The 25,255-nt window shown below is 51.4% G+C and overlaps 1 protein-coding gene and 1 long non-coding RNA gene across 17 annotated transcripts in view; one reads left to right on the forward strand and one right to left on the reverse strand.

Annotated features, from left to right (window-relative positions):
- Positions 1-743: 743 nt before the first annotated feature.
- Positions 744-18,832, forward strand: IFT27 (intraflagellar transport 27). Of its 16 annotated transcripts, none has more exons than XM_065522177.2 (8): positions 744-1,201; positions 2,252-2,368; positions 9,027-9,160; positions 9,523-9,582; positions 10,674-10,733; positions 12,864-12,981; positions 13,886-13,995; positions 18,634-18,832. In XM_065522177.2, exons 1-8 carry the CDS (start codon positions 1,168-1,170, stop codon positions 18,730-18,732), a joined length of 732 nt encoding a protein of 243 aa, XP_065378249.1. In that variant the 5' UTR covers positions 744-1,167; the 3' UTR covers positions 18,733-18,832. The 16 variants fall into 16 exon arrangements, 14 of the variants coding, with proteins under 14 accessions (XP_065378249.1, XP_065378246.1, XP_065378245.1 ...); XM_065522174.2 differs by having other exon boundaries at positions 9,027-9,106; XR_012418775.1 differs by lacking the exon at positions 13,886-13,995 and having other exon boundaries at positions 12,864-13,147.
- LOC135965428 (uncharacterized) overlaps positions 13,343-25,255 on the reverse strand; it is a 60,407-nt gene continuing 48,494 nt past the window's right edge. The window contains exons 3-4 of the long non-coding RNA XR_012418780.1: positions 24,836-24,891; positions 13,343-15,360 (exon numbers count right to left, since the gene is read on the reverse strand). This is a non-coding gene — a long non-coding RNA (uncharacterized lncRNA). The remainder of the gene's footprint in view (positions 15,361-24,835; positions 24,892-25,255) is intronic.

The raw sequence follows: 25,255 nt of genomic DNA on the forward strand, positions 1-25,255 counted from the left end.
GGTGATGGGCAACGAGGTGAGTGATGCATTCTCCTTTTGCAGAGAGTAAATGGACTAAGAGGAAAATACGACCTCAAGTTTCCAAGTCTCACCGCTCAGCCCCATCAAAGTGTACTTGTTCTCCCTTTGTTCACAAACATCACTTTAAACACTTTCATATTTTAGATTTTAAAGCTCATAACATTTTTGGGCTTTAAAAATTACATTTCCCTGCGGGATGCGGGGCAAGGACTGAACTTCTCGATGCACTGTCATAGCCGCGTTGTGCAGAACCCGGGAACCGGGGAAACCGCCAGAACCGCTGCGAAGTCAAACAAAGTCAGAACGGCCTCTACGCCGCGACCTGGCCCACTGCGCAGGCGCCACTCCAGACTGTCTGGCGCCCAACCTGCCCCATTGTAGGCGAACCCACTTCTAGAAGGACAGCGGGAGTGGCGAATCCCCATTCAACCCGAAAACGGGTCAAGCCAGACTCTAACCAATCAGAAAGCTTCTTTTATCACCGCTTCTGGCTGCTTGACGTGGAGGCTTCTTTATCTCGGGACTCTGGGGCGCAGCGGGGGCGGGATATAAAGCTGACTGACGTCAATAGCAACCACTCGTCAAGCAGAATGAACTTGAAGAACAGATAATCCTACGAGTTGCATCTCAAGAAAAGGCTGTTATCCCAACTCCTTACTCCCATTGGGTTTTTGGAGCCCTCGAGGGTGAGAGCTTTTGGCGGCAGCCAATCGAGGGTCAGCGAGGAGGAGGAGGCGGGGCAGGTGGGCTATGGTTACCTAGAGAGTGCGTTAGGTGCTGTACTTGTGGCCGGAGGAGAGCCGGGTCGTCTTTCCCTGATCCCGCTGGATAGGGCTGTGCTGAGGGGCTGGGCAGGGAGCACAGACCGTGTCCGCTCTCTTGCACCTTTTCAGACTGCCGTGTCGGGCCTCGAGCCGGGCCCACCTGGAGCCCTCCCCTGCCCACCCGCCCCCAGCGCCCGATTTTCGCCCTCAGCCCAGAAGGGCCGGGCTTGGTCATCCCCAGTCCCGTCGCGGCCACTGGCCCTTGAGATCAGCCCTCCCCACCTTCCCGTCCCAGGCCAGCCCAGGGCCCGAAGCCCACCCACCCGCGCCTCTAGCAGCCGCTCTTGTGCTCTGGGTACGGCTCGCGGGAGTGTTGGTTACCATGGTGAAGCTGGCAGCCAAATGCATCCTGGCAGGTGAGTCTAAAAATTTGCGCTTGAATACGGTGGTCTCTGGAGTCCAGAGCCTTCATAATTCATCCAAAGCTTTTGTTCACCTAAATTGCCTACCTTCTTTTCCTTTCTCTCTGCCGAAGGCGAGTTACTGCAATTACTGATACAGTAAGTTACATTAGGCGCGGAAGAATGATCTTCCAGGGCACTTCGCAGCTCCGGTGGATTTCCCCCTGCTCCCTGTCACATACTCTGAGACCACCTTTACCAGTTGAGCTGACTCGTTAAAAAATCACTAGTTAAAACTCTAGAGGAGCAGACTTGTTAAAAACAAAACAAACAAAACTTAAGCAAACCTTGAGTGCTTTAGCTAAACATTTACTGTACCCCAAAGTTAGGCATCAGTGACTTTGGTAGTCTTTACTATGGGATTTTTTTTTCCCTGACCTCACCCCCTCTGATAACGGTGACCTGAGTGTAGTGACCAGAGTTTGCAAAAGGCACTTGTGTGTTGCCTTTAAGACCCAAAGTTACTGTGCTGCCCCTTTCCAAGAAAGGCATAAATGTTGAGACTCCCAAAGGCAGGAATCTTTGTTTTGTTGACTGATACATCCCAAGCATCCAGAACAATGCCTGGAACATAGTGGGTACTCAATAAATACTTTCAGAATGGATGAATATATGGCATGCACATTTGTAGTGTGCCCCTTGTATCACTCTGCACATTTAGAAAAACAATAGCTTGGATTATAGACTACGAAACACATATGCATGCTACTGAGTCCTTACTGCATGTGAGGCACACATATTTCGTGTAATCGTCTCACCATAGCACACTGGGCTAGGTACTGGATTGTTCTTTTTTGTTTGTTTTTTTTGGAGACAGAGTCTCACGCTGTCACCCAGGTTGGAGGGCAGTGGCACGATCTCGGCTCACTGCAACCTCCACCTCACTGGTTCAAGCAATTCCCCTGCCTCAGCCTCCTGAGTAGCTGGGATTACAGGCACACACCACCATGCCCGGCTAATTTTTTTTTTTTTTTTTTTTTTTTTTTTTTTTTGTATTTTGAATAGAGACGGGGTTTCACCATGTTGGCCAGACTGGTCTCGAACTCCTGACCTCAGGCGATCCGCCCGCCTCAGCCTGGCAAAGTGTTGGGATTGCAGGCATGCGCCACCGCGCCTGGCCAGGTACTGGATTGTTCTGATCTTACTGAGGCACTGAGAGATGTCAGCCAAGGTCAACCCCTAGTGAAGCTCCTAGGCAGGATTTCAGCCCCTCGATCTGCCCAACTCCAAAACTCTTAACTCGTGTTTCTGTTCAGACCTGTGACCTTTCCAGGCTTCCCTGGCCAGCTCAGGAAAGAAGTGGTGAGAAATTATATAGAGAAAAAGATTTCTTTTTAAAAAAATTCCCCTCTTCCAGACTGAGAATAAATTATGATATTTTTAATAGCTTTTATACTTTGAAAATAAAAGGGTCACACAGAAAGATGACTGACAGTAGTAACTGAATCATACTGGAGCAAAAGAAATTAATGGTTCTCAGGAGAGTCTCCAGTTTCCAGAACACCAGAGGAGGCAGTGTTGTGTAACAAAAGTAATTTTGCCTGTTCCTCTTACTGGCTGTGTCATCTTGGACAAAGCACTTTTTTGAGCTTTAATTTCCTTATGGATAAGGTGGGAACATTATTTTCTGAAGTTACATTTTTTTTTTAAATGGGCTTCTCTCTGTGTTCTTTTTACATTCGATTTTCATCATGGAGCTAACTTAATGAGCACTTTGGGTGCATCAGCTCGGTGCTAGACCCTCGGTACAGGTGGTCTCACTGAATCCTCATGGCAACCCTGGGGGATTGGTCTTATTGCCATCTTCATTTACAGATGAGGCAACTGAGGCCCAGAAAAATGAGAACATTTGCCTTGGGTCACAGAGCTGGAATCGGCAGAGCTGTATGATCCAGACCCTGGGTCCTAGTCTGATTTCCAGGGCTTTAGCCGAAGCTACACAGTCCTCAAGCTGTGCTCCTCTGGGCCTTTTTCTTTCTTTTTTTTTTTTTTAAGATGGAATTTCACTCTCGTAGCCCAGGCTGGAGTGCAATGGCACAATCTCAGCTCACTGCAACCTCCGCCTTCTGGGTTCAAGCGATTCTCCTGCCTCAGCCTCCCGAGTAGCTGGGATTACAGGCGTCCACCACCATGCCCAGCTAATTTTTTGTATTTTTTAGTGGAGACGGGGTTTCACCATGTTAGCCAGGCTGGTCTTGAACTCCTGACCTCAGGTGAACCGCCCGCCTCAGCCTCCCAAAGTGCTAGGATTACAGGCATGAGCCACTGTGCCCGGCCCTTTTTTTTTTTTTCTTTTGACGTAATTTCACTCTGTCTCCCAGGCTGGAGTGCAGTGGTGCACAATCTTAGCTCACCGCAACTTCCGCCTCCTGACTCAGCCTCCCATGCAGCTGGGGTTACAGGCACATGTCACCATGCCCAGTTAATTTTTGTATTTTTAGTAGAGATGGGGTTTCGCCATGTTGGTCAGGCTGGTCTCGAACTCCAGACCTCAAGTGAACCGCCCGCTTCAGCCTCCCAGAATGCTGGGATTACAGGCATGAGCCACCCACCGTGCCTGGCCTCTTTGTGCCCTTCTTTACCCCAACTCCCTTGGGCAGTTCTTTCACCTGAATGCAGCCACTGCCTAGTTAATGGCTCCTGAACTCCAGCCTGCGCCTCAATCTGCAGCCTCTTCAAGGCTTCCACAGCATTTCCTCTTGAAAGTTCCCAGGGGCCAAAAGACCTCAGCCCAGAAATCAACCCCCTTTGACACCCCTCACTCACCCCTGCCACACACACACCATTGGTTTTATTTTCCCATCCATGACCCACAGCCCTACTGCTGAAACTGTGTTATTCTGTTTTTTCTCTCACGTAACTAGTCATTGAAGGACCTGATGTTCAGTTCAAGTGTTAATGTGTTGAACAGATACTCACTGGGCACCTGCTGTGTCTGAGTCACCGTGCAAGGTGCAGTGGGCATGCAAGCATGAAGCAGTTGCATTCAAGGAAGAATTAAGATGCACGTGATAAGTTGTAACACAGCGAACACAAAGCAAATGCCCTTTGTGTGCCAGATGTGGGGAAATACCTCCAGGCACAGCTGCTGCTTGTTCTGGTTCTGGAGAAGAGAGAAAACAACATTTGACATTGATCTATATTTTATTTACTTTTTTAAAAAACACTTAAATAGCACTTATCTATGCCAGGCACTGTACATACTAACTCATTAAATCCTCATAACAATTCTGCAAGGTAGGTGCTGTGATTATCCTGTGTTATACGTGTTGCAGCTGAGGCACAGAGAGGTTAACTCACTGATTTAAAGTCACACAGCTAGAAAGTGATGGAGCTGGAATCTGGCTTCACAGTCTGTGCCCTTAAGTACCGTGATATTCTGCCTCTTGATATACATGGAGATAGTAATAGAGCCTCCTGGGAGGGTTGCTCTGACATCACATCTTGCACTGCCACTGAGCAATGATCCACATTAGCCACACAGATAAAGACGAAGGAGGGAGAGATGGCCTTCAGAGGCTGTGCAGGAAGGGTATTATTTGAGATTTCCTTGCAGAGAATGGACGGGATTTGAATTTGGTCTAGGGGTACCTGGAAGGAGGTGGCCTTGAGGAATTTTCAGGGACTGGGAGAACAGGAATGCAGAGCCCAGATTTGGGGTAAGGGATTGTTGGGGAGAGAGTGGGAAGGTGGGTTAGGGCTGACCGTGGAGATGGGTAGGCCATGAAGGAATCCTCAGTGGGGTTTGTGTGAAGGTTTGCCAAGATGGAGGCACTGTGTTATGAGGGTCCATCTGTGGATGCCACGCTCTGGGCGGATTAGAGCCGGGAGAGAGAAAGAAGAGGAGAGAAGTGTTTTCAGTTGAGGCACAGTCAGGAAGACAGAAAGCGCAGTCGCCATTTCAGCGGAGACATTTTATTATATGGAATCGGTTCATCAGGCGGTGGAGAACTGAGGAAGCAAGAAGGCAGCACTGGGATGACGCAGAGTGGCGGGCAGAGGTCGGGGGTGTCAGAAGCTGGAAGAGCCCCAGGGAGCTGGGATCCGGACCCCTGAAGAAGGGGCCCTGCCCGGCTGGTGCCAGCACCTTCAGGAGTTCAGTCACCCGCCGCATGCCACAGAGCACCAGGACCCATTTCCCACTGGGAGGAGCCCAGCCCTGTGTTCAGGGCACGACATACCAAATCAGTTCCAAACCATCCTGGAGGGTCTGTGTTTTAACATCACTCCCGGTACCAAGGACTACGTAAGTCAGGGGCCAGGCAAAAACCAGCAACTCTATTCGGCCTTTCAGTGGTGAGGATTTCAGTAGGATGTTAATGACACAGGTGCTGGAGGACTGGAAGAGGAAAAGGGGGAGACTGAGGCAGCACGGGTAGTAACTGCAGGAAGGAGCACCGCCTCTCGGGCTGGGAAAGCAGAGGGAAGCATGTGGGGCTCTCAGCCCAGAAGCAGGGAGGAGGGGCCCTGGGAGCCGAGGTGTGGATCTTTGAGAAGAGGGCACTGCCCACTGGTGCTGGTTCCTCTGGGGGCAACAATAAGGCTGGTCTAGGAGTAGGGAAACACACACACACACAAAAAAAACCAAGACCGGAAGCAGTTAGTGCTGCTGGGGTGCAGGCCATTGCTAGGGTAGTGCTAAGAAAAAGGAGAAGCAGGCGGGAAGAGCAACGTCCTCTCCCCTCACGCCGGCCTTCCCCTCTTCTTCCAGAACTACCATTGGCAAAGCCTAACAGGAAGCTCCTAGCAAGGGAGAAACGTGTCTGCAGAGGCCCCCTCCCCAGCACACCACGGAAGGACTTGAGGCTGAGACAGAAACCCAGCCGTGAGGTCTGAGCTAACTGGGGCGGCGGGGTCAGCACGGAGGGCCGAGCAGAGATGGGCTGAGACTCAGCCAAGGATGTGAGGAATGCAAGGGAGGCTGCCTGGAGACAGGAGGAAGGAGGAGGAGCAGTCAGAGGTGACCTGTTGAATCTGGGGACGATGAAAATACATGGTGGCATCACAAACAGAAAGCATGGGCGAGGGGGACGACCCACTCAGGACCAGGGCATGACAGAGCTTGGCCGTAGACAGACTGAGGTTGGAGGCAGATCCTTCATTCTAATGGCAACTGGCAACGCACACGGGTTTTTGGATATATAGACAAAGCTTGGGAGGGAGAGCCTGCCCTCTGTCAAGGTGACAAGAGTCAGTGGGATGGAGTGGACTGGGAGCAGAGCGCCACCGAGAACAGGCCTATGGGAATGCCTACACTCGGGGAGCATAGGGGCAGGCAGATGGCAGGAGAACTAGGCCAGGGCAGGGTCACTGAGGCCATGGGGACCGGACTCGGGAAGGAAGGGGTCGCTTCAGGCTGACTCACATCCTTCAGAGACGTCAAGGAGGATGAGAACCAAGAAAAGGCCATCGGCCTTGGCAACTGTGAGGTCACAGGTGACCTCACATCGTGCCCTTGCAGACGTCATCCTCTCGGTCTTGCAGAGCCCTGCGTGCTGTCACCCCTAGGCCCAGCCCTTGCCCCTAGGGAAGCCTCCTTCCCCAGTGAACCCTCTCATTCATTTCTTTCCTCGATGCTCCCCAGACGCCTTGCTTCTCAGTTTGTGCTATTTGAATTTGCACTTGTCATCCTGTTGCTCTGCAAATGTGTTTATCAGTTATTTCACCTCCCTGTGCTTCTGAGCCCTCATAGCCAACACAGGCGGTTTCCTGTAAGTGTTGGTGACTGTGACTGACAGTCAGAGGAAAGATTTATGAAATTAACCAGAACAAATCTGTGAGGAATCTCATAAGCAGGAGGAGCCGATTTCCAGCTGGATTCAGGAGCAGAACTGGAGTCGGCAGGGCAGGCGCAGTCAGGGCCCAAGGAAGGAAAGCGACGCGCTCTGTTTGCTCCGAGATGGACGGGTACCCCGTGACGGTCTAGGCTGTGGTTGCCCCAGATGTCATGGAAGGCTGCGGTGAGGAGGGCCTGGAGGGGCAGCATTAAAAATGGGTCAGAACTCATGCCTGTAATCCCAGCACTTTGGGAGGCAGAGGCAGGCAGATCACCCAAGGTCAAGAATTCACGACCAGGCCGGCCAACGTGGTGAAACCCCGTCTATACTAAAAATACAAAAATTAGCTGGGCGTGGTGGTGCGCACCTGTAGTCCCAGCTACTCAGGAGGCTAAGACAGGACAGTCACTTGAACCCGGGAGGTGGAGGTTGCAGCGAGCCGAGATCACGCCACTGCACTCCAGCCTGCGTGACAGAGACTCCGTCTCAAAACAAGAAAAGGATCAGAAGTGGTCCCTGAGCTCTAGGAGAGGAGCAAGGCCTGGGAAGAGCATGAGGTTGGAATCCCGGGCAAGTTACCCAGCCTCTCTGAGCCTCAGTCTCTTCATCTGTCAGGTGAGGTTAATGATACCTTGGCGGAGAAGGAATGAATGGGATTGTGTGAACAGGTCCATGAGGGGGGCTCAGCACTTGTTGGTTCCCTTCTAAGGAGTGATGACAAATAGAAAAGCAGGACCTGAATAGCTCACTCAAACCTGGAGGAGTTCACATAAAATGAAATGACACAAGCATTGAAATAATTGTCTTACAAGAGAAAATTATAGGTGGGAAAAGTCAAAACTGAAAAGTGAACAGTGGCAGACTGTCGAGAAGTTGAGGAAAGAAGTGTTGAAGCCGACTGTAAAGTGGGAAGCAAAGGTGAAGAGACGGTACCAAGTGATGCGAGTTGGAAGCCACGGAGTGCGGTGCTGATTTTGCTAAGCATCCAGAGGATGAGAAGAGCAAAGCACGTGTTCTGCCAGGGCCTGGACAGTGGAGTGCAAGTCCATGTAAGACTCAGGAGGAAAAGAGGTAGAACATGGAAAGAATCGGCATCAAAGGAGGCTCAGCAGAGTCATGAGACGGAAAATGGGGAGGGCAAAGGGAAATTAAAGACGGGCAGGGAGAGCTTCCAGCACCTGTGACGGGCACAGGAGGAGCGCTCGATTAAATGGCGCCCAACCATCTTGTGAAAGTCTCAGGTCTGAGACCGAAAACTGCGACATAAACCTTTAGTTCTGAGGGACCAGTTTCTGGGGCTGTTGAGCAGCAGAGGAGAGGGAGATAAAGCCAGTAGGTGAGAGACGAGCTTGGAGGAGGTGACTGCTATTGCAGATAGAATTGGTGGAGAGGCCCCTGGGAAGATGAATCCTCAGGTCACAGACGGGCACTCTGCGATGGAGACGGAGCATAGCATTTGGAAAGAGATTTCAGGATGATGAACATAGCCTCATACTTCTTGCTTCCCACAAATGCAGAGACCCTTCCATCCCTGACCCTCCACCCAAAATAGCATTCAGGTGGAAGCTGTCAACCCAGATTGGGTCAGTTAACAGGTGAGTCTGCCTGTCAGTGCCAGTCACACTTCTTTACCTTCAAGACTTCAAGGTAAATTCCAGTTTGGAAGTGACAGCTTTTCCCCCATAGGGCGTGTTTCAGTGGAAGAGCGTCAGTTCCGTTTCCAGGGCCCCAGAGCCCTCCGTAAGCTCTGTTGCCTTCTGGGTCAGTTCCCGTGGATAAAAGGCTTAGCCATGCAGGAATGTGCTCTGGCTGCTGTGAGGTTTGCAGATCAGTCTCACGGACCTGTGCCCTGCCCACGGCCTCAGAACAAGTTCCTGTGAGAGGCAAGTACATCTCTCAAAACTCACTGAAGTTTTTGGTTTCTAGACTAATGTTCTGCAGCGAGAGAGTCTCAAGTCAGATGAGAACGGAGGCGTTCTTTTTCTTCTTTTCTGACCTCACAGGAGACCCAGCAGTGGGCAAGACCGCCCTGGCGCAGATCTTCCGCAGTGACGGAGCCCATTTCCAGAAGAGCTACACCTTGGTGAGCTGGGGAGTCGAGACCTGGCCACGGCTTAAAGAGGAGTGCTCAGTCACCGTGAGTGAGTGACTGCGAAGTTCCCTGAAGAAGCCTTAAGACAGCTGATGAGAGGCTGCTCAGAGGGCCATGTAGAGATCGATTTTTCCACTAGCCCAGGGTGAGAGGTCAGCTACAGAGCAGACTGGCCACAAGCAACTTGGCCACCATGTGTAGCAGCTCATGTCGGGGCAGGGAGGTGGAGAGGACTAGTGGGTCCTCTCTGAATTCTGCACACTGAGCTGCTTCTCACCAGAATGAGTCCAGAACAAACCCTTCCACTGGAGGTAGCCCCCCTGGGATCGGGGTGCTTGTGTGTCCTCCTGTAACAGGCTCCCGCTTTGGGGGCCCTCAATGCTAACATTCTTGGTGTTCCTCGGCAGACAACAGGAATGGATTTGGTGGTGAAGACAGTGCCAGTTCCTGACACGGGAGACAGTGTGGTGAGTGATGCCTTTACCCAAGGGAACTTAGGGCTCCCCCAGCTGGGCCCAGGGTCTCTGTGGTCACACCACCCTCCCTAGGAGAGATGTAGTGCAAGGCTGTGGCTTGTCTGAGCATTTCGGAATAGAATCGGGAAGCATTCAGGGGAGGGACTGAGGAGGTGAAGGAGGAAGGAAGGAGGACTAGGATATGGGCCTGGCCCTCAAAGAACGTGTTCTCTACTATCAAGGTTCCTGAGTCTCTGTATGGGAACCTGGGACTCTTGAAAGTGGATTGCAAGGTGTTATGTTTGTGTGTACTTTTCCAGAGAGAGGGTTTGTAGCTTTCACCAGATTCCTAAAGAGGTCTGAGAAAAAAAAAGTATAAGTACTTCTGATGAAGAGAAAGGTGAGTGCCCAGGTAACCAATATGCAAAAGAGACCGTGGCACTGATGTTCAGACGGCGTATGCTGGGGATCAGAGGCCAGCCAGGAAATACCCAGTGCCAGGCGGGAGCTTGGCGGGGAGCCGAGGGGTGATTTCCTAGGGGAGCAGCCCTGGGGGCTCTCACGTGAGCTGGCGAAGGTTTGGACGGGGCAGGAAGGGTCATCCCGCACCCTCTGTCTGCATCACTCCTTAGCCATCCCAGAAGGGTGACAGAATGTCCTACTTTAAACACCTTCCCCAGGCCTACTCAGTGACCTCCTTTAGAAAGAATTGTTCTAAGATTTGAAAATCAATTTGGTTAACAAAGTGCAGAATGACCTTTTGGAAACCAGAGCGCTCGCCGGCCTGTTTAACATTCTGTTCTGCCAGGTGGGAAATCAGCTTGTTCCTGGTATTTTTGCACTCAGGGTTACAAGAGGTGAGACGCCACACAGAAAGTGCTGGTCGGTGCGAGAACCCGTCGTACCGCCTCTCTAAGAGTCTGGAGTTCGCTCCTTTCCCTGTCATCTTCTCTCGTGCCTGGGAGAAAGGACAGAGCATGTGTGAAGATTTGGGTGCCTGTATTTCACCCCTAAGACAAGTCTAGTGTGAGCTGAGAGTGATACCACTGACTCATAGCTTGCGGTTTTTCCACGTGGAGACTTTCTTGCTTTTCTGATTGTAGGAACTCTTCATTTTCGACTCTGCTGGCAAGGAGCTGTTTTCGGAAATGCTGGATAAATTGGCAAGTAGCACGTGGTCCTTTTCCTGACCATCACCACCTCCTGCCAAAACGCTGGTCCCTGACAGTGCTCACACAGCAGTTTCCCTGCACTGTGCTGTTGGGAAGCTCCCATGGCATTCCTCTTTAAGGGGCGTTCCTCCCAGCCCAGACTCGTGGCTACTTGGCAAGAAGGAGCGGCTGATGCGCGTGACTGCCCGGGCCCCAGCTCCGGGGTGCCCAGGATCCAATGGGCCAAGAGCCTTGTGGCTCAGTCCTTGCAGCCCTCCCCCTGTGAGGCCTCCCTCCTTTAGAGCAACACCCTCCTGATGGTGTCCTTTCAGATGGTGTCCCCTACCTCCCAGGACAGTACAGACTGCCTCCTTCCCCTCTGGGAAGTGCTGTAGAGGCCTCAGCCTATAATGAGGCTCACTTTCTGCTGTTCCACTGGGGTTTACTCCGGGAAATGCCCCTACTGCTGCCCAGGGCTCACCATGCCCCATCCACCCCCGTCCCACCAGCCTCGCAGGATCCGCTTGCTGTACCTTCCATGGTAACAGTCTCACTAATCTGGGCCAGTGAGCTAATTAGAAGGTTTGAGTTCTCCAGAGCCCTCCCCTGCCTTTCCAAGAACAGCCACATTTTAATGGAAACTGTTTTCTGCCCCTTTTTTTTTTGTCGCCTAAGAGAAGTAGATCTAATGATAGTGATTTCATACAGGGTTGGCTTCATGCATCGGTTCACGATGTTCACCCCAATTGCCTACTGTGTGCATGGCCTGGCACTGGGGCTGCCATGCCCGGCAGAAGGGAAGATGTATTTGGGCAAATCCAGGCCATGTGCCACCCGTCAGCTCATACCCTTCCCTCCAGCCGGCCCTGACTCCCGGTTCACCCGCTCTGGCTTTAACTTGATGCCAGGCCTCTTCAGGATCCCCTCACTGAAGCCTGGAAGAAGGAGGGTTTCTTGAGTTAAAACCATGCTGAGGTGTCTCCTGCATGCATGTAACAGAGTTCAGTGTGTTCTAGCAGGAGTTCAAGAGTTAATCTGTGGAGTGAAGGGTTCATCAGTTTAGTTCACGGTCCTCCCATCCTGGACATTGCCAGGAGCCAGCACAGCCTTATAGGGTGAGGAGGAGCCCTCTAGAATGGACTCTGGGCTGGCCTTCCAAGGATCCAAAAAGGAATCCAATCTGGAGGGAAAAGGATTCTCCTCTGTATCCTGGAAGGTTACTGACACCCCAGAAATAAACCAGGTCCTAATTGTGCAAGGTTGGGGGATCCAGAAACCAGGGCATGACCAAGAGTCACAAGCACCAGGGTGCGCACCCACAGCCTGTACAGGGCCATCCGACATCGGGGTAGGCAGCAGGACACCCCAGGACTCTGAGCAGCCCCTGAAGGCGACAGCCCCCGAGAGTGTAGCCTCGGCTCTTAATTGGGTCATGGAGCCCTGTCCAGTTGTCGGTGTGGTTTGGATTAGGCTGATGCAGGGATGGCAAGAGAAGCAGAAAGTGTCCTCTGCATTTTAAAAAGCCAGCCCTTATTAAGAAGATACAAGCAAACAAGCTCCCAGGGCTGGCTAATGAAGAAAGAATCTTCTTTCAGGGCCGGAAAGCACAGAAACATAACTTGCACGGTGGTAGGCTCTCAATGAGAATGAGTGGAGAATGACTGAACGAGGCCAGCCACAGGTGAAAGCAGATTTCTGGGTAGAGAAGACCTCAGTCGTCCCCCACCTCTGTCATCGTTGTCATTGTTTTTAAAGCCTGTCAGGCCTGGACAAGTCACTTAGCCTCCCTGAATTCGGTTTCTTCAGCTACAAAGTGGAAATATTCAGACACTCCACCGCGTTGGGAGGCTTCACAGTGAGGCGCAGAAGTGCCCAGCAGAGCCTGGCCCAGACAGGAGCTCTCGTCCTTGGCGGCACCGCCCCAGCCCTGCCTCCTGCCACTGAACGGGGCCCTCCGTTCATTCCTTTGGGGCAATTGTTTGACTTCTGTGGGTGTGGCTATTTTCTGACTCCCGTCCCCTTTATAGTTTTCTGTTTCCCTCTGCTCCCCATAGCTTTTCCCTTGAAAGGCCAAATTGTCTCCCAGCCTTGAAGTCACTTTTCCTGTTACTGACCCATGCTCATCCTGTCCCTCTTGCACAGTGGGAGAGTCCCAATGTCTTATGTCTCGTCTATGATGTGACCAGTGAACAGTCCTTCAACAACTGCAGCAAGTGGCTGGAGAAGGCTCGGGCCCAGGCTCCAGGCACCTCTCTCCCAGGTACAAGCTGCAGACACCCATGTTTCCCAGAGGCATCGCTGTCCTTCGGTTCAAGAGCACAAGGGCATTGCAGAGGCAGCTGTGGGTGGAGAAGGGGCCCTGGGCTTTGACTTTGATGGCCTGAGGCATACACTGGCCCTGCCGCTTAGCAGCCATGCCAACCTCGGTGAGTCACCACACACACCTCTCCCAGTCTAGGAAATGGGAATGAGGACACGCACCTGGCAGGGCTGTGGGGCGACTCAATACGGGGAGGGTGCTGTAATATCAGTTGTTAATTCCAGAAAGCTAACCCCAGGGAAGAGTTCCTAATTTTCTCTTGTATATGGGGTACAAGTAAACATTCAAGTCCTGTTGTCACTTCTGAATGCTTTAAATCAGTTTATTTTTCGTCCCTATGTGAGATCAACAAATTCTCCTCATTATAGACCGGGGAAAGTGATCTCCAGAGACAGGCTCAAAAATTAGCTGCAGCTGATGCAGCTGGGCGCTGAACTAAATTACCTCTGAATCCCTGACTCCGAGCCGAGTCCTTAGATTAGTATTAATGACCAGTTTATAGTTTGCTCCATGTGCTAGGAATTATTAAAAGGCTCACATAAATTTGGCCCTCGCCTTCACGCGTTTGCAGCCCTTTAAGGAGGCAAGGGAAACAGATATACATGAGGTCTAGAAGAAAGATCTAGCAGAAGCTGTGCATGAAAAGCAAAGCCCACCTGTCTCTCTGTGGCCGTCGGGGCCAGCACGAGAGACCCCCGGCTTTCCCTGTGGGGTCTCACCACCTTGAGTCGGGCAGCTCTTAGAGGATGCTTTACACCCCTCAAAAATAGTGCTCTCATCTCGCCCGCTGTCCTTCCAGACTGTGACAGTGAAGTGTCATATTTTGGTTGTTTCTTCTGAGTAGGTGTTTTAGTTGGGAACAAGACAGACCTGGTCGGCAGGCGAGCAGTGGACTCAGCTGAGGCCCGGGCATGGGCGCTGGGCCAAGGCCTGGAATGTTTTGAAACATCCGTGGTGAGTATCTTCGCTTGCCTCGTCGCCAAGTCTGGAGTGGGCCTCTGCTGGCAGCGGTCTTGCACATGACCTCACGTGCAGGGAGCTGTTATTCCACCATATGCAGAGTCTCATTTGGAACTGATGTTTACATTCTTAGCCCAAGATCTCTTCTCAATACAGCAGTAGCCGCTTAGACATAACAGGAAGGCAGATTAGCCAGCCAACCCTGGAAAAAGGTGTATCTCAACTAGTAAGAAACAGAAGTGCATGGTGTGCGGTGATCATGACCCTTGACGTTTGCATGCGGTATTCTGGGTTCAGATGTTGCTGGAACATTGTTTCCTGTGGCGCTCACAATCAGGCCTGTGAACCAGAAGTTGGCTTCACAGTTCCCATTCCAGTGTTGAGCTGCTGAAGTGACTTGTCCAAAGTCCCATGATTAGTGAAGGGTGGAGCCAGGACTAGGACTTGTGGCCTCTAATTCCCATCAGTGCTGCCCATCCTCACCTTGCTGCAGCCCCAGGGTGACTCCAGGCCACAAAGTTCCTGCCAGTTAAAAGATCAAAAGACCTCATTAAGTAGAAAAAGCAAGTGATTTGTTATCAGCATCTTCAGTACACTTTTCATGGCAAAAGCTGCAATTACTTTTGCACCAACCTCATGTATCATGATTTTAGCTGTCCAGCACTGAGGAACCCGCTTCCTGTGTTTGGGAGTTTTAAAGTCCCTTCCTCCCTGAGGCCAAGATGCAGGCATGTGACCCAAGCTGCATCAATCAGATCCCTCACGTGAGACTCCACTAGGAAGGGCATGAAGTGATGACCTGCCCTCTAGGAGCAGGAGTGGCCCCAGACATCCATCTCAGAACCAGCAGGGGTCGGGGTGTTGGTTGCCCTGCCCCTTGCCAGGGTTGCTAGCTGGGGAGACCACCAGGCCTGGCACAGTCATGGTCATAACTTGGACCTCATCTTGTGGCCTTTAGACCTGATTCTGTGGCCCTCAAAAGAGTCATGGGCTGGTTAATGTTCTGGAGATCGTCTTCACATGGGCTGGTTAATGTTCTGGAGATCGTCTTCGCATGGGCTGGTTAATGTTCTGGAGATCGTCTTCGCATGGGCTGGTTAATGTTCTGGAGATCGTCTTCGCATGGGCTGGTTAACGTTCTAGAGGTCATCTGCTGCCCCAGCTTGACTTTGGCTCTAGGCACTTCCGCTGTTGCATCTAGGAACCTTGACCAGTGCTGCTGTCCAAGCTTATAAAATCCCCTCAAAGCAGCATGCTTCCTTTACAGTGGTAAAGGCAGCCACTCTGACCTCCCATGGAGAGCAGGAGAACTCGCCATGGGAACCTGGACATGTTATTTCAACTGTTGGTGCCTCAGGCCTGTAAAATGAGGATAATAAAATACATCCCCATTGAGTAATAAATATGAGAATCAAGTAATATGGTGCATATAAAACACGGATCACAAAGTCTGGCGCCTGGTAAACACTCAGTAGATGTTAGCTTTCTTAAAGTATAAATGTTGCCCCTGGAATCTTGTTTATACTGTTATTACTTACTAAATCCTTGTATTCATGGCTTGTGCAGAGGTAAATATCACCCTTGCCCCTGGTCCAATTATCACAAATGCTAAATTAATGAAGTCCAGATCAGCTTTTCCTGTACAGTAGGTTCCTCATCTTTTCTGCAGCACACCTTTGTGCAAAGCAGTAGGCAGTAGTGCCCTAGCAAACAGGACTTCAGTATTCCCCCTTCCTCCATTCATTTGTGAAATTGTCCCCGCACCCCAATATTCCATATTCCCTGGAACACTTCATAGAACTCAGAAATTAAAACCCACCCCAACCTCCAAAACATGAGTCACCAAAGGCCAGTGGGCTACCGGTTAAACTCTATTCAGGTGTTGAAGTGGGTGGGTATAAACTATGCTTGAAGAGGCTGCAGTAAGCACTTGCTATTATCTGTGCAAGTTAACTAGTCCCCCCTGAGTTGAGGCTCACAGAAGCACCACTGGCAGCTCAGTTAAGAAAGCTGTAATTAAAAAGGAAATATAACCAAACGCAGCTTGAGACGCAGCCAAGGCCTGATGCCAAGCCCATCTCCTTCTCTCCTCTGCCTAAATGCCGCAGTGACCATCCTGCCGACCCAAAGAAGGTCCCTACAGACAAGTGCAAGAACAGTCCACAGTGATCACTGCCCTCCCAGGCAAGCGAGGAGTGGGGAAGTAATGTTCATTGAGGGCCTACTGTGTGCTAGGTGTTTTGCACACATTGTTTAGGCTTCATAACAGCCCTACAACGTAACACTCTTGTGTTGTACAGATGACAGACTCAGAAAAGTTGTGTAGCTTGCCCTGGTCGCACAGTTAAACAAGGGCTAGAAACAGGACTAGCGGTCAGGCCTGTCCAGCTGGAAAACTTGGGTTTTCTAGAAGGGGTACCCTGGCCTCCCGCAGAGCCTGCTTTGGGACACTGCAGAACACAATTCTAGGCCAGACTGAACACTAGCCTGAACCTGCCCTGAGAATCCCTCACTCTAAACAGACCTACCCCACAGCTGTCCTGACTGTGTAAGCGAGATGATGATTAGTGATCAGACAAAAGGATTCCTGTCATTGGCAACCCTTCTCACGTATTTAGAAAATAGTTCAATTTCCATCTATTTCAGAAGCACGCCGTGGTGTCTATTGAGGCTCACCTGCATTGAATTCCTTCCTTTTTATGTTGAGATCTCCCAAGATTGCGTTTTTGAGTGTTTTCTAATCCATTTAGAAATCCCCGTGCGTGCGCTATGCAGGCCTCAGTCTTTTTCCATTCCACTCTTAACTCTGCTTTTGACGGAAGCAGTGTTTTACCCCGACACTGGCATTGCCTGGGACCTTGTGCTCTGCACAAACAGCAGCGCCCGGCAGGATGTACTGAATTCTTGCTCTCATGTCCAGCTGGAGGTTGATGGCCTTCAAGTCCTTGGCTGTTGGGCGCTTACTGTAAATGTTCGTCTGGGCTACAAACGCTCCACTCTTTCCTCCACACTCTCTCAGCATTGCCACCGCTGTCTTTCCTCTTGGCCAACTGTTTTATTTGCTTAGGCTTTCCCTGGCTAGAAAGTCCAGGTAACTTTCTCCAAGGGACCTGGTTTCCTTCACACATTTCTCTCATCCCAGCTGGCCTCGAGGAAAGGCAGCTCTTCCCAAATCAGAGAATCTGGATGCTGGGCTGGGCTCCGCACCAGCCAGCTGGGCCACTTCACCTGCTGGGCCCCAGCCGACTCACCTGTGCGGCGAAAGCACCGCGCTTGATGCCTTCTGTGCGGCGTTCTTCAGTTTGGAAATCCTTCTGTTTCGCTGGGGATATTTCACGGCCTCTTCTCAAGGTTGCACTTTTGCCAGCTGCCAGGGATCGTCTCAAAACAGGTCCTTAGTGCATTCATAGCTTGAGCTACTGTCTTGAAAGTAGTACATTCCTTTTTCTGCCAGCTTGTTTCTGAAAAAGTTTTTGAATGCACACGTGTCCCCACAGAGCGAGAGTGGCTGTGAAGTGAGAAGTTGCCGTTTCCGCTCGCCTCCAGCGTGTCCCTGCGCACCTGGAGGGGCCCATTTTTTCCACCCCTTAGATAAAATCTAGGGCAAGTTCCTTAACTTCTCTTTTCTCTCTCAGGTAACAAAAATTCTTTTCGGCCCCTTTAGTCACAAAAATAGTCATGATTTCAGGTATAAAGTGCCCAGCCCTGGGTGATTGTCAAAATTCTGAACTTCATTTAAAGTCGCACCTCCTCTCACAGTCTTCGGGAGGGAGAGACTGGAGCCAGTAGTGCAGCGTGTTTGTTGGGGTCTGTCGTGGCCCACTCCATACCTGCTGGGTGGATCCGGCTGGTGCCCCGTGGGCACCTCTGAGATGCCCCTCCCCACCCCATCAGTGGCGCTGTCTCACCTGCAGGCTGCTTCTCACAGGTGGTGCCCCCTCACCCGTCCTGCAGCCCCAGTTCCTGGCTGTTCATTCTTATTGGGATCCATCACCCTCCCTGAGGCGGTTCCAGCCGAGGCCCCTTAAGACAGCACCAGGCCGGCGCCACTTGGCCCCCGCTGGTCCAGGGAAGTGCCACTGCAGCTGTTTAGTTTGACAAAGGAGGCAGCGAGGCCGTCTCATTGGCAGCCCTCTCCTGGCTTGCCCAGCTGCCACCTCACCTCGATTCCTCTCATGCCTGGGTCCAGCACCAGCCTAGGAAGAGGGTACCCCGTGCTGTCTAGCTCTTCTTCGGGATGGGGGGCTCCTGGTTGCCTGGTATTTTGCTTTGGCGTTTTGAGCCTCAGTCAAAACTAAGACAGGAAGGGTCTCATTTTCACATCTCATCACACATACAGTGACTACAACTAAAAGCACAGGCTTTGTAGAAACAGACGTGGGTTCAGGCTCCAGCTCCACCATTCACAAGGTGTGTGGCTTCCTGCAAGGTACCTTCATCTCTGAGTTTCCTGAATCCATCTGAGTTTCCTTCTTGTAAAATTGGCATCCATCAAAGTGGCTACCCCAAAGGGTGTGAGGATGAAATGAGGTGGAAAGTAGGTAGCCCCTGAATGAAGGAAGCATGGAGTGAGTGCTGGCCCTCTGACCCTTCTAAAAGTAACACAGCCAACTCTTTAAACTGTCTTTCCAGAAGGAGATGGAAAACTTCGAAGCCCCTTTCCACTGCCTGGCCAAGCAGTTCCACCAGCTCTACCGGGAGAAGGTGGAGGTTTTCCGGGCGCTGGCGTGAACAGCTGGAGCAGATCGTGCTACACAACCGGAGAAGACAGAATTACCTCTGCACTTTTAATGTATAATGACGGCTTTAAATAAAATGAGGAGAAAATGTCGAAGCAGCAGCTCCTTTCACTCTTGGCCTGGGTGGCCCTAGTTCCACTGTACACTTTGGCCACTGCGTCACTGCCGGTTCCAGGGCAGCCGGGAGCCCCACTCGGAACCCTGGCCCTCCCTTCTGTGAGGCTGGTGCTTCGGGACGTCGCCTTGCTCGAGGGGGTGGTCCTGCCCACTCTGCGCGGCAGGGCGCACCGGCTCCCTAAAGGGCCTCCCACGGCAAAAGCGAAGCCCACGGTGGGCTTTGAAAGGGCCTGGCCCAGCATTTGCTTACAGTTTCCCACAGCTGAAATGCCCAGCTCAGAACCTGTCCCAAGGCTGAGACGGAGCTGATGTCCCCCTCCTTATGCTGACAGAGTCCATTCTGCTGCCTGCTCCTGGCTATCCAGATGCCAGACCTCCCTGGAGGTGGCTCCGTCACCGGCAGAACAGTGCCCTCTGCCGGCCTCCCTTGGTGCCTGTCTCTTGATGGAGGGCCCAGCCTCTACGGCTGTAGGGAAGGCTGAGTGCAGGAAGGCCAGGGCTCCCGCCTTCCTCGGGGAGCTGGGCAACTGGCATCATCGTTTGCACTGAGCTTGACTGTTCTCCATCCTGTCTCTGCTGCCAGATTAATCTTCTAAAACACCACTTTCATCATCTCACTGCCCTGATTAAAAGACCCACAGAGGTGCCTCATCGCCTTTTACATCAGGCTGCCAGCCAAGGTCTGGCATCCAAGGCCTTCCCTGACTGTCACCTTCCCCCAGGGGTCTCGGCTTCTTTCAGCCCCCATGCCCCAGAGGACTTCATCACTCTCCCTCCAGAGGAGCGAGGGGCGTCGTGCAGAGAGTGCCGGCAGTGGGGTGGACCGACCTGAGCCTGTCCCAATGATAATGATGGAAATTGCCCTGGTTCCTGTTTACGACCTGCCATGTCTCTACACGAGCTAAGCACATGTCATATATTCACTAATTTAGTCCTTACAGGGCAGAGTCTCACCATCCCCCTTTTACAAATGAGGAGCTGGAGTCAGAGAACTAAGACACTTAGCCAAGGGGTGGCCAAGCCAGGATCATGGACGCCAGAGCCCGGCTCCCAGCTGCCATCCTCTTCTGCCTCCTTCCGAGCTTGGCTGGGAGCAGGTGGGAGTTAGGCTGCCTCTCAAGGTCACTGTGAGAAGTGAAGTAACGGGTGTGCAGGGCATCTGGGCACACGGTGTCAGCCAAGGTCAGGCTCTCGCATCCCCCTTCTCTTCCTGTTACTCAACATGAAGCCACTGTAGCGGCCGTGTCACGCCTTCAGCAAGTCGTTAGCAAGGGCCTACCATTTGCTGGGTATTTTCCTAGGCACTAGCAGCCAGGCTGCTCGTTTTGTGCTACATGTTCTGAAAGGGAAGGCTCATCATAACCAAAGGGATGCAGCGGGCACATTTTCAGTTGCTCCAGAATTGGTTACCAGGGCCACAGCTGTGGACAAAGATGCTAAGTAAACCACCTCCTAAAGAGATATGGAAGCTTAGGGCCAGCCCCCTTCCCCATGGCCCTAGTAAAGACGGAAGAATTGGTCCTGCTGCTGTGAGCTCCCCCTCCCCCTGCTCCCCGCTCCTCCCTGTCTGTATAAGATTGGAATGGTCAAGAGAGATGGGAGTGAGGGTGACCACTGTGTTGGTGAGTGGGTGCCCCCCTCCGTCACCCCCTTGCCCCGCCAAGGGAAGGAGGCCCAAGAGGATCCTCCTGAGACAGGATGCTGCCAGGAAGAGGAGGCTGGGACGGCACCCCAGTCGGATGCTCTCTGAGCTGCAGGAACCTGGTGCCAGCTGCAGCACAGGGTGGCAAGGGCGCCCTTGGGAAGCTCAGCACACATCCCCAGAGCTGTTTGGTCCCCTCTCGGAGGCGTTCCGTGGGGAGAGGCTTGGGGAGAAGCCTGCACCAGGAGCAGGAAAAGCAAGGATCACATCTGGAAGGGCGGCACAGGTGTTCCACGGAGGGCTTCTAGAAGGACCCACGTGGAGTGGAGTCATGTGGCCGGCCAGACAGGTACTGACAAAGGAAGCTGTTTCCCACCTGGAAAAGGGTAGGGGGCCTCTTCACTGGCAGGGCTGGAGGGGAATATGGCTGCCCCTTCCTGAGGAGACCGCAGCAACAGAGGAGGCTCAGCCCCAAAACCACCAGGCACTTCCCCCGCCCCCCACCACCACGGAGATAACAACAGATGGAACTGGACCCAGAGGAGGCCTGTGCAGAAGACACGGCTCCTTCCTGTCCCCTCTGTTCCAAGTTACTCCAGAGACAGGAAGAAAAGATCTTGCTCCCCTCCCCACCCTTCTGGAAAAGAGATTTGAACAAACACTGCGGGAGTTTGAGCTGACCTGGCCTGCCTTTCGGTGACTAGGATGGTCTGAAATGTGTCGGGATCAGCCTGCTAGGAAGACCCAGCAGGAAGGGGACCTCTGCAGACCTTAATGGAAAAAAGTAATCAGGAAAAAGTAAAATGGTTTTGTTTCAGAGCCCATGGATTTGAGATTCTCCAAGAAACTGGTTCTACGAGTAAATAAATGATCAAGATCATTTCAGGCAGTGCAGATGACAAAACGGAGCTGAAGTGGGTGTTGATTTGCGGGGTAACTGGTTTGGGGGGGACAGGAAGGACTATGAGAAGAAGGGACATTCGCACTGAGATCCAGCAACAAGGTCAGCAAGTGCAAAGGCGCTGAGGCACGAACAAGCTTGGAACATAGAGGAACTTAAGGCCGGTGAAGACATATCCTGGTGTGTGCTGGAGAAGCAGAGGGAAGTGAGGTAGGCAGGGGCCACAGTGGGAGGAATTTCTATTTTATTCCAAAGGCAACAGGAAGCCAGTGGTGGATGGACATCAGAGTTTTTTTTTTTGAGAGTGTCGTTCTGTCACCCAGGCTGGAGTGCAATGGTGTGATCTTGGCTCACCACAACCTCAGCCTCCCAGGTTCAAGCGATTCTCCGGCCTCAGCCTCCCGAGTAGCTGGGATTACAGACACGCACCACCACGTCTGGCTAGTTTTTGTATTTTTTACTAGGGATGGGGTTTCGCCATGTTGGCCAGGCTGGTCTCGAACAATTGACCTCAGGTGATCCACCCGCCTCCGCCTCCCAAGGTGCTGGGATTACAGGCGTGAGCCACCTTGCCCAGCCGGACATCAGAGCTTTTATATCCTCATAGTGCCCAGCACTATTTGGGAACCTCACAAGTGGCTATTAATTACTTCACTTGCCTAAAGACCCCACTCTCAATGAGCAAACATTGACAAAATGCATGCTGCATTTGCAGATTTTATTCCTGAATGAAGGCATTTGCTGAATGAATGCTTGGATCAAGCATTTGCTGAGCACCTACTATGTGCCGATCCCTGTTCTAGATCCTGGGGATTTGTCAGTGAATAATACAAAAATGCCTCCCCTCAGGGTGCTTACGTTCTAGGGGGGTGAGAGAGGTGTTCGATTGAACAGGTAAATGTTGCAGTCTATTAGGTGACAATAGAGCAGAGGGGTGCAGAGGACATGCCAGGATGGGGGCTGCAATATTAAAATGGGGAAGTCGGGAAGACCTTACTTGGAAGGTGACATTTAAGCAGGATTTGAGGGTCAGAGCACCTGGCACCCTCTAGGCATGGTTGGCTCACCAGTGCCCCCTCAGAGGTGGAGCACTTTCTTTTCCCGGTGCCCAGCACTGAACCTCAGTAAAGTCCAATGAGCGTGGGAGGTGTGGAGGGACACCAGAGATGCAGACCTGCCTCTAGAGTCACTTGCAATCTATGGAGAGGAAAGAGGAGCCGACTCTGGATTTCTAAACTCCAGTGGAACCCAAAAAGTGGATCTTTCAAATCCTGAGGGAGGTTAGAGGAACCACCTCCTCAGTCTCCTTTAGGATCTCAGAAGAAGGTTCTGTTTGTTGTCCTCTACAATTCTTGCTTTCTGTAAGAGCGGTTTGGCCCGGGATCCAGCCTCTTGTCTCCCTTCATGGCTCTGGGCTGGCCATTCCACAGCAACTTTTTAGCTGCCTCTTGACATCACCTGATTCAGTCACAGAGGGCAGGGAAGCCCGGGTGACTGGGAGGGTGGACACACTGTGGGGCCAGTCGCATGTGGGATGGGTGTTCAGAAACAGTTGCTCAGTTCCAAAGCACTGCCTCCGTGACACCCAGGCCCTTCCCTGCCGCGTCCATTCAGATGTGGATGGGGTGGGAGCAACCCGCCAGGCGGGTTTCCCTGGACACTATTTCTGCTGTGAAAGGAGCCCTGTAGCTTTCCATATCTGGGAAACATGCATGGGATAGACTGTCTTCTGGAAGGAGAGTTGGGGGCAGGAGGCAACCTGCTTCAGTGTCTATAAATAAAATGCATTCATTTTGGTACTAAAATGTTGTGTTTTTAAAAATGGAATACTAAAAACTTCCTGGCCCAAACTGGAGTGGCAAGAAGCACAGATTCAACTGATCCCAGGATGGGAACTGAAATTTACACTAAGCCACATCTACTGGATGATTGGTGCCCATCCTGGAGATGCGGAGGGAAACCTTTGGTTTTGCACCCGTGCTTCCTATTCCAGCATTCGTCTCTGTCCAGGGTCCTGCCCTGCATTGGAGATCAGAGAGGACTGAGGAAGTGGCCTGGAGGAGCTCCAGGTCTGCTGCCTAGGAAGGGTTTCCAGGGACCTTGCAGGGAAATACCTGATGTTAGCCAGGGAAGAGAATTCCAGACAAAGGGAAGCATATGCAAAGTCCCTGACGCATGAAGCTGGAGGCCTTCTTGGGGAACTGTGTGCATTGTAGGGTTTGGGGAGAGAGGGGTGCCCAGCAGGTGAGGTCAGAGACAAGGATGAAGCAAGAACATGGAGCTCTTTGTACCCAGAGCAGAGGAGTTGGACATTTTCCAGAAGGGAGTGGAGAGCCATTATTAGAAGTGGCTCACCTGGATTTTTGCTTTGGAAAGATCAGCCTGGAGGAATTGGAGGGTAGAGTGGGAGAGAAGGTGCCTGGAGGTAAGGAAACCGAGGGCTGATGGGGACAAGGGGTAAGGAAGACAAGACTCGCACCATCTCCAGCATTTGCAAAAATTGGGGAAATGTATTTTCAGCCCCTTAGAGTTGTCCTCGTTTCACACACCCATCCTTTTTGTTCGGAACACCAATTGATTTTTAAAGTGTGTTATCCTTTATTTACTTTAGAGACAGAGAAAACACAGAGAGAGTGACTTCTCCAGGTTGCAAATTGTCAGTGATGGAGCCAGGATTAAGAACTCGGACTGGCCAGCCCTCTGTGGATCGTATGATGTTTAGGTATACGATGCCCATTCATTCTTCTGCCCTGCCAGCAAACAGAGCTGATGAATATGAGGAGCACGGTAGCTAAGAACTTGGTTCCATTCTAAAAAGGCAAGAAGGCTAGGAAGGCTCATTAGGAGAAAATATTGAACGGGCAGCTTTCGAGTTTCACCTGTGATCTGAGAGGGAAAGCGCATTTTCACCAAAGCCATTGTGTAACTGGTTCCGGGGGACAGAGAGGAGTGACCAGAGAAGAGAATGGGGGCAAGAGACCAGGAGAGCAAAGACAGGGTCACCATCTAGAGGGCAGGGACTACATCTGATACCCCTGTAGACCCTCTGGATGCAGCCAAGGTTTAGAGCACTGGCTTATACCAGAAGAGTAGAATTAGGATTGCAGCGGTGTGTCCTTCAACAAAGCACTGACCCTCTCTGATCCTCAATTTTCTTATTTATGAAATTGGAATAATACCACTAACCTCACCAGTTTTTGTGGGTGGACGGAAATATATAAAACCTCCTCTTAGAAGGTATGATAGATGGTACACATTCAGTGCCTCATAGGTGATTTCCAAATCATTTGTAGTAACTATGGCTTTTTTATGAGCATGAAAATAGTGTGTGCTTATTGCAAAAAAAAAAAAAAAAAAAAAAAAAAAAAAAAAAAAAGAAGAAGAAACTATTACTAAAAAGCAAAAAGAAGAAAGTAGAAAATATTCAAATCCTACCATTCAGAGATAGCCATCCGTCACATCCAAGCGTGTGCACCTCCTCCGTTTCTCCTCTGCATGTAAAAATATGTACATATTTTGAAACCAAAAACAAAATGTCATAATGCCATATATACTATTTGGAACTTATCTCTTTTCATTTAATAATATCTGGAGGATATTATTTCAGGTCAGAAAATATGATTTTAGGCCAGGTGCAGTGGCTCACACTTGTAACCCCAACATATTGGGAGGCCGAGGTGGGCGGATCACTCATGGTCAGGAGTTCGAGATGAGCCTGGCCAACATGGTGAAACCCTGTCTCTACCAAAAATACAAAACTTAGCCAGGCATGGTGGTGGGCAGCTGTAATCCCAGCTACTCAGGAGGCTGAGGCAGGAGAATCTCTTGAACCCAGGATGGGGAGGTTACAGTGAG

The sequence above is a fragment of the Macaca fascicularis genome, chromosome 10 (genome assembly GCF_037993035.2).
Source record: "Macaca fascicularis isolate 582-1 chromosome 10, T2T-MFA8v1.1".
NCBI classification, from domain to species: domain Eukaryota; kingdom Metazoa; phylum Chordata; class Mammalia; order Primates; family Cercopithecidae; genus Macaca; species Macaca fascicularis.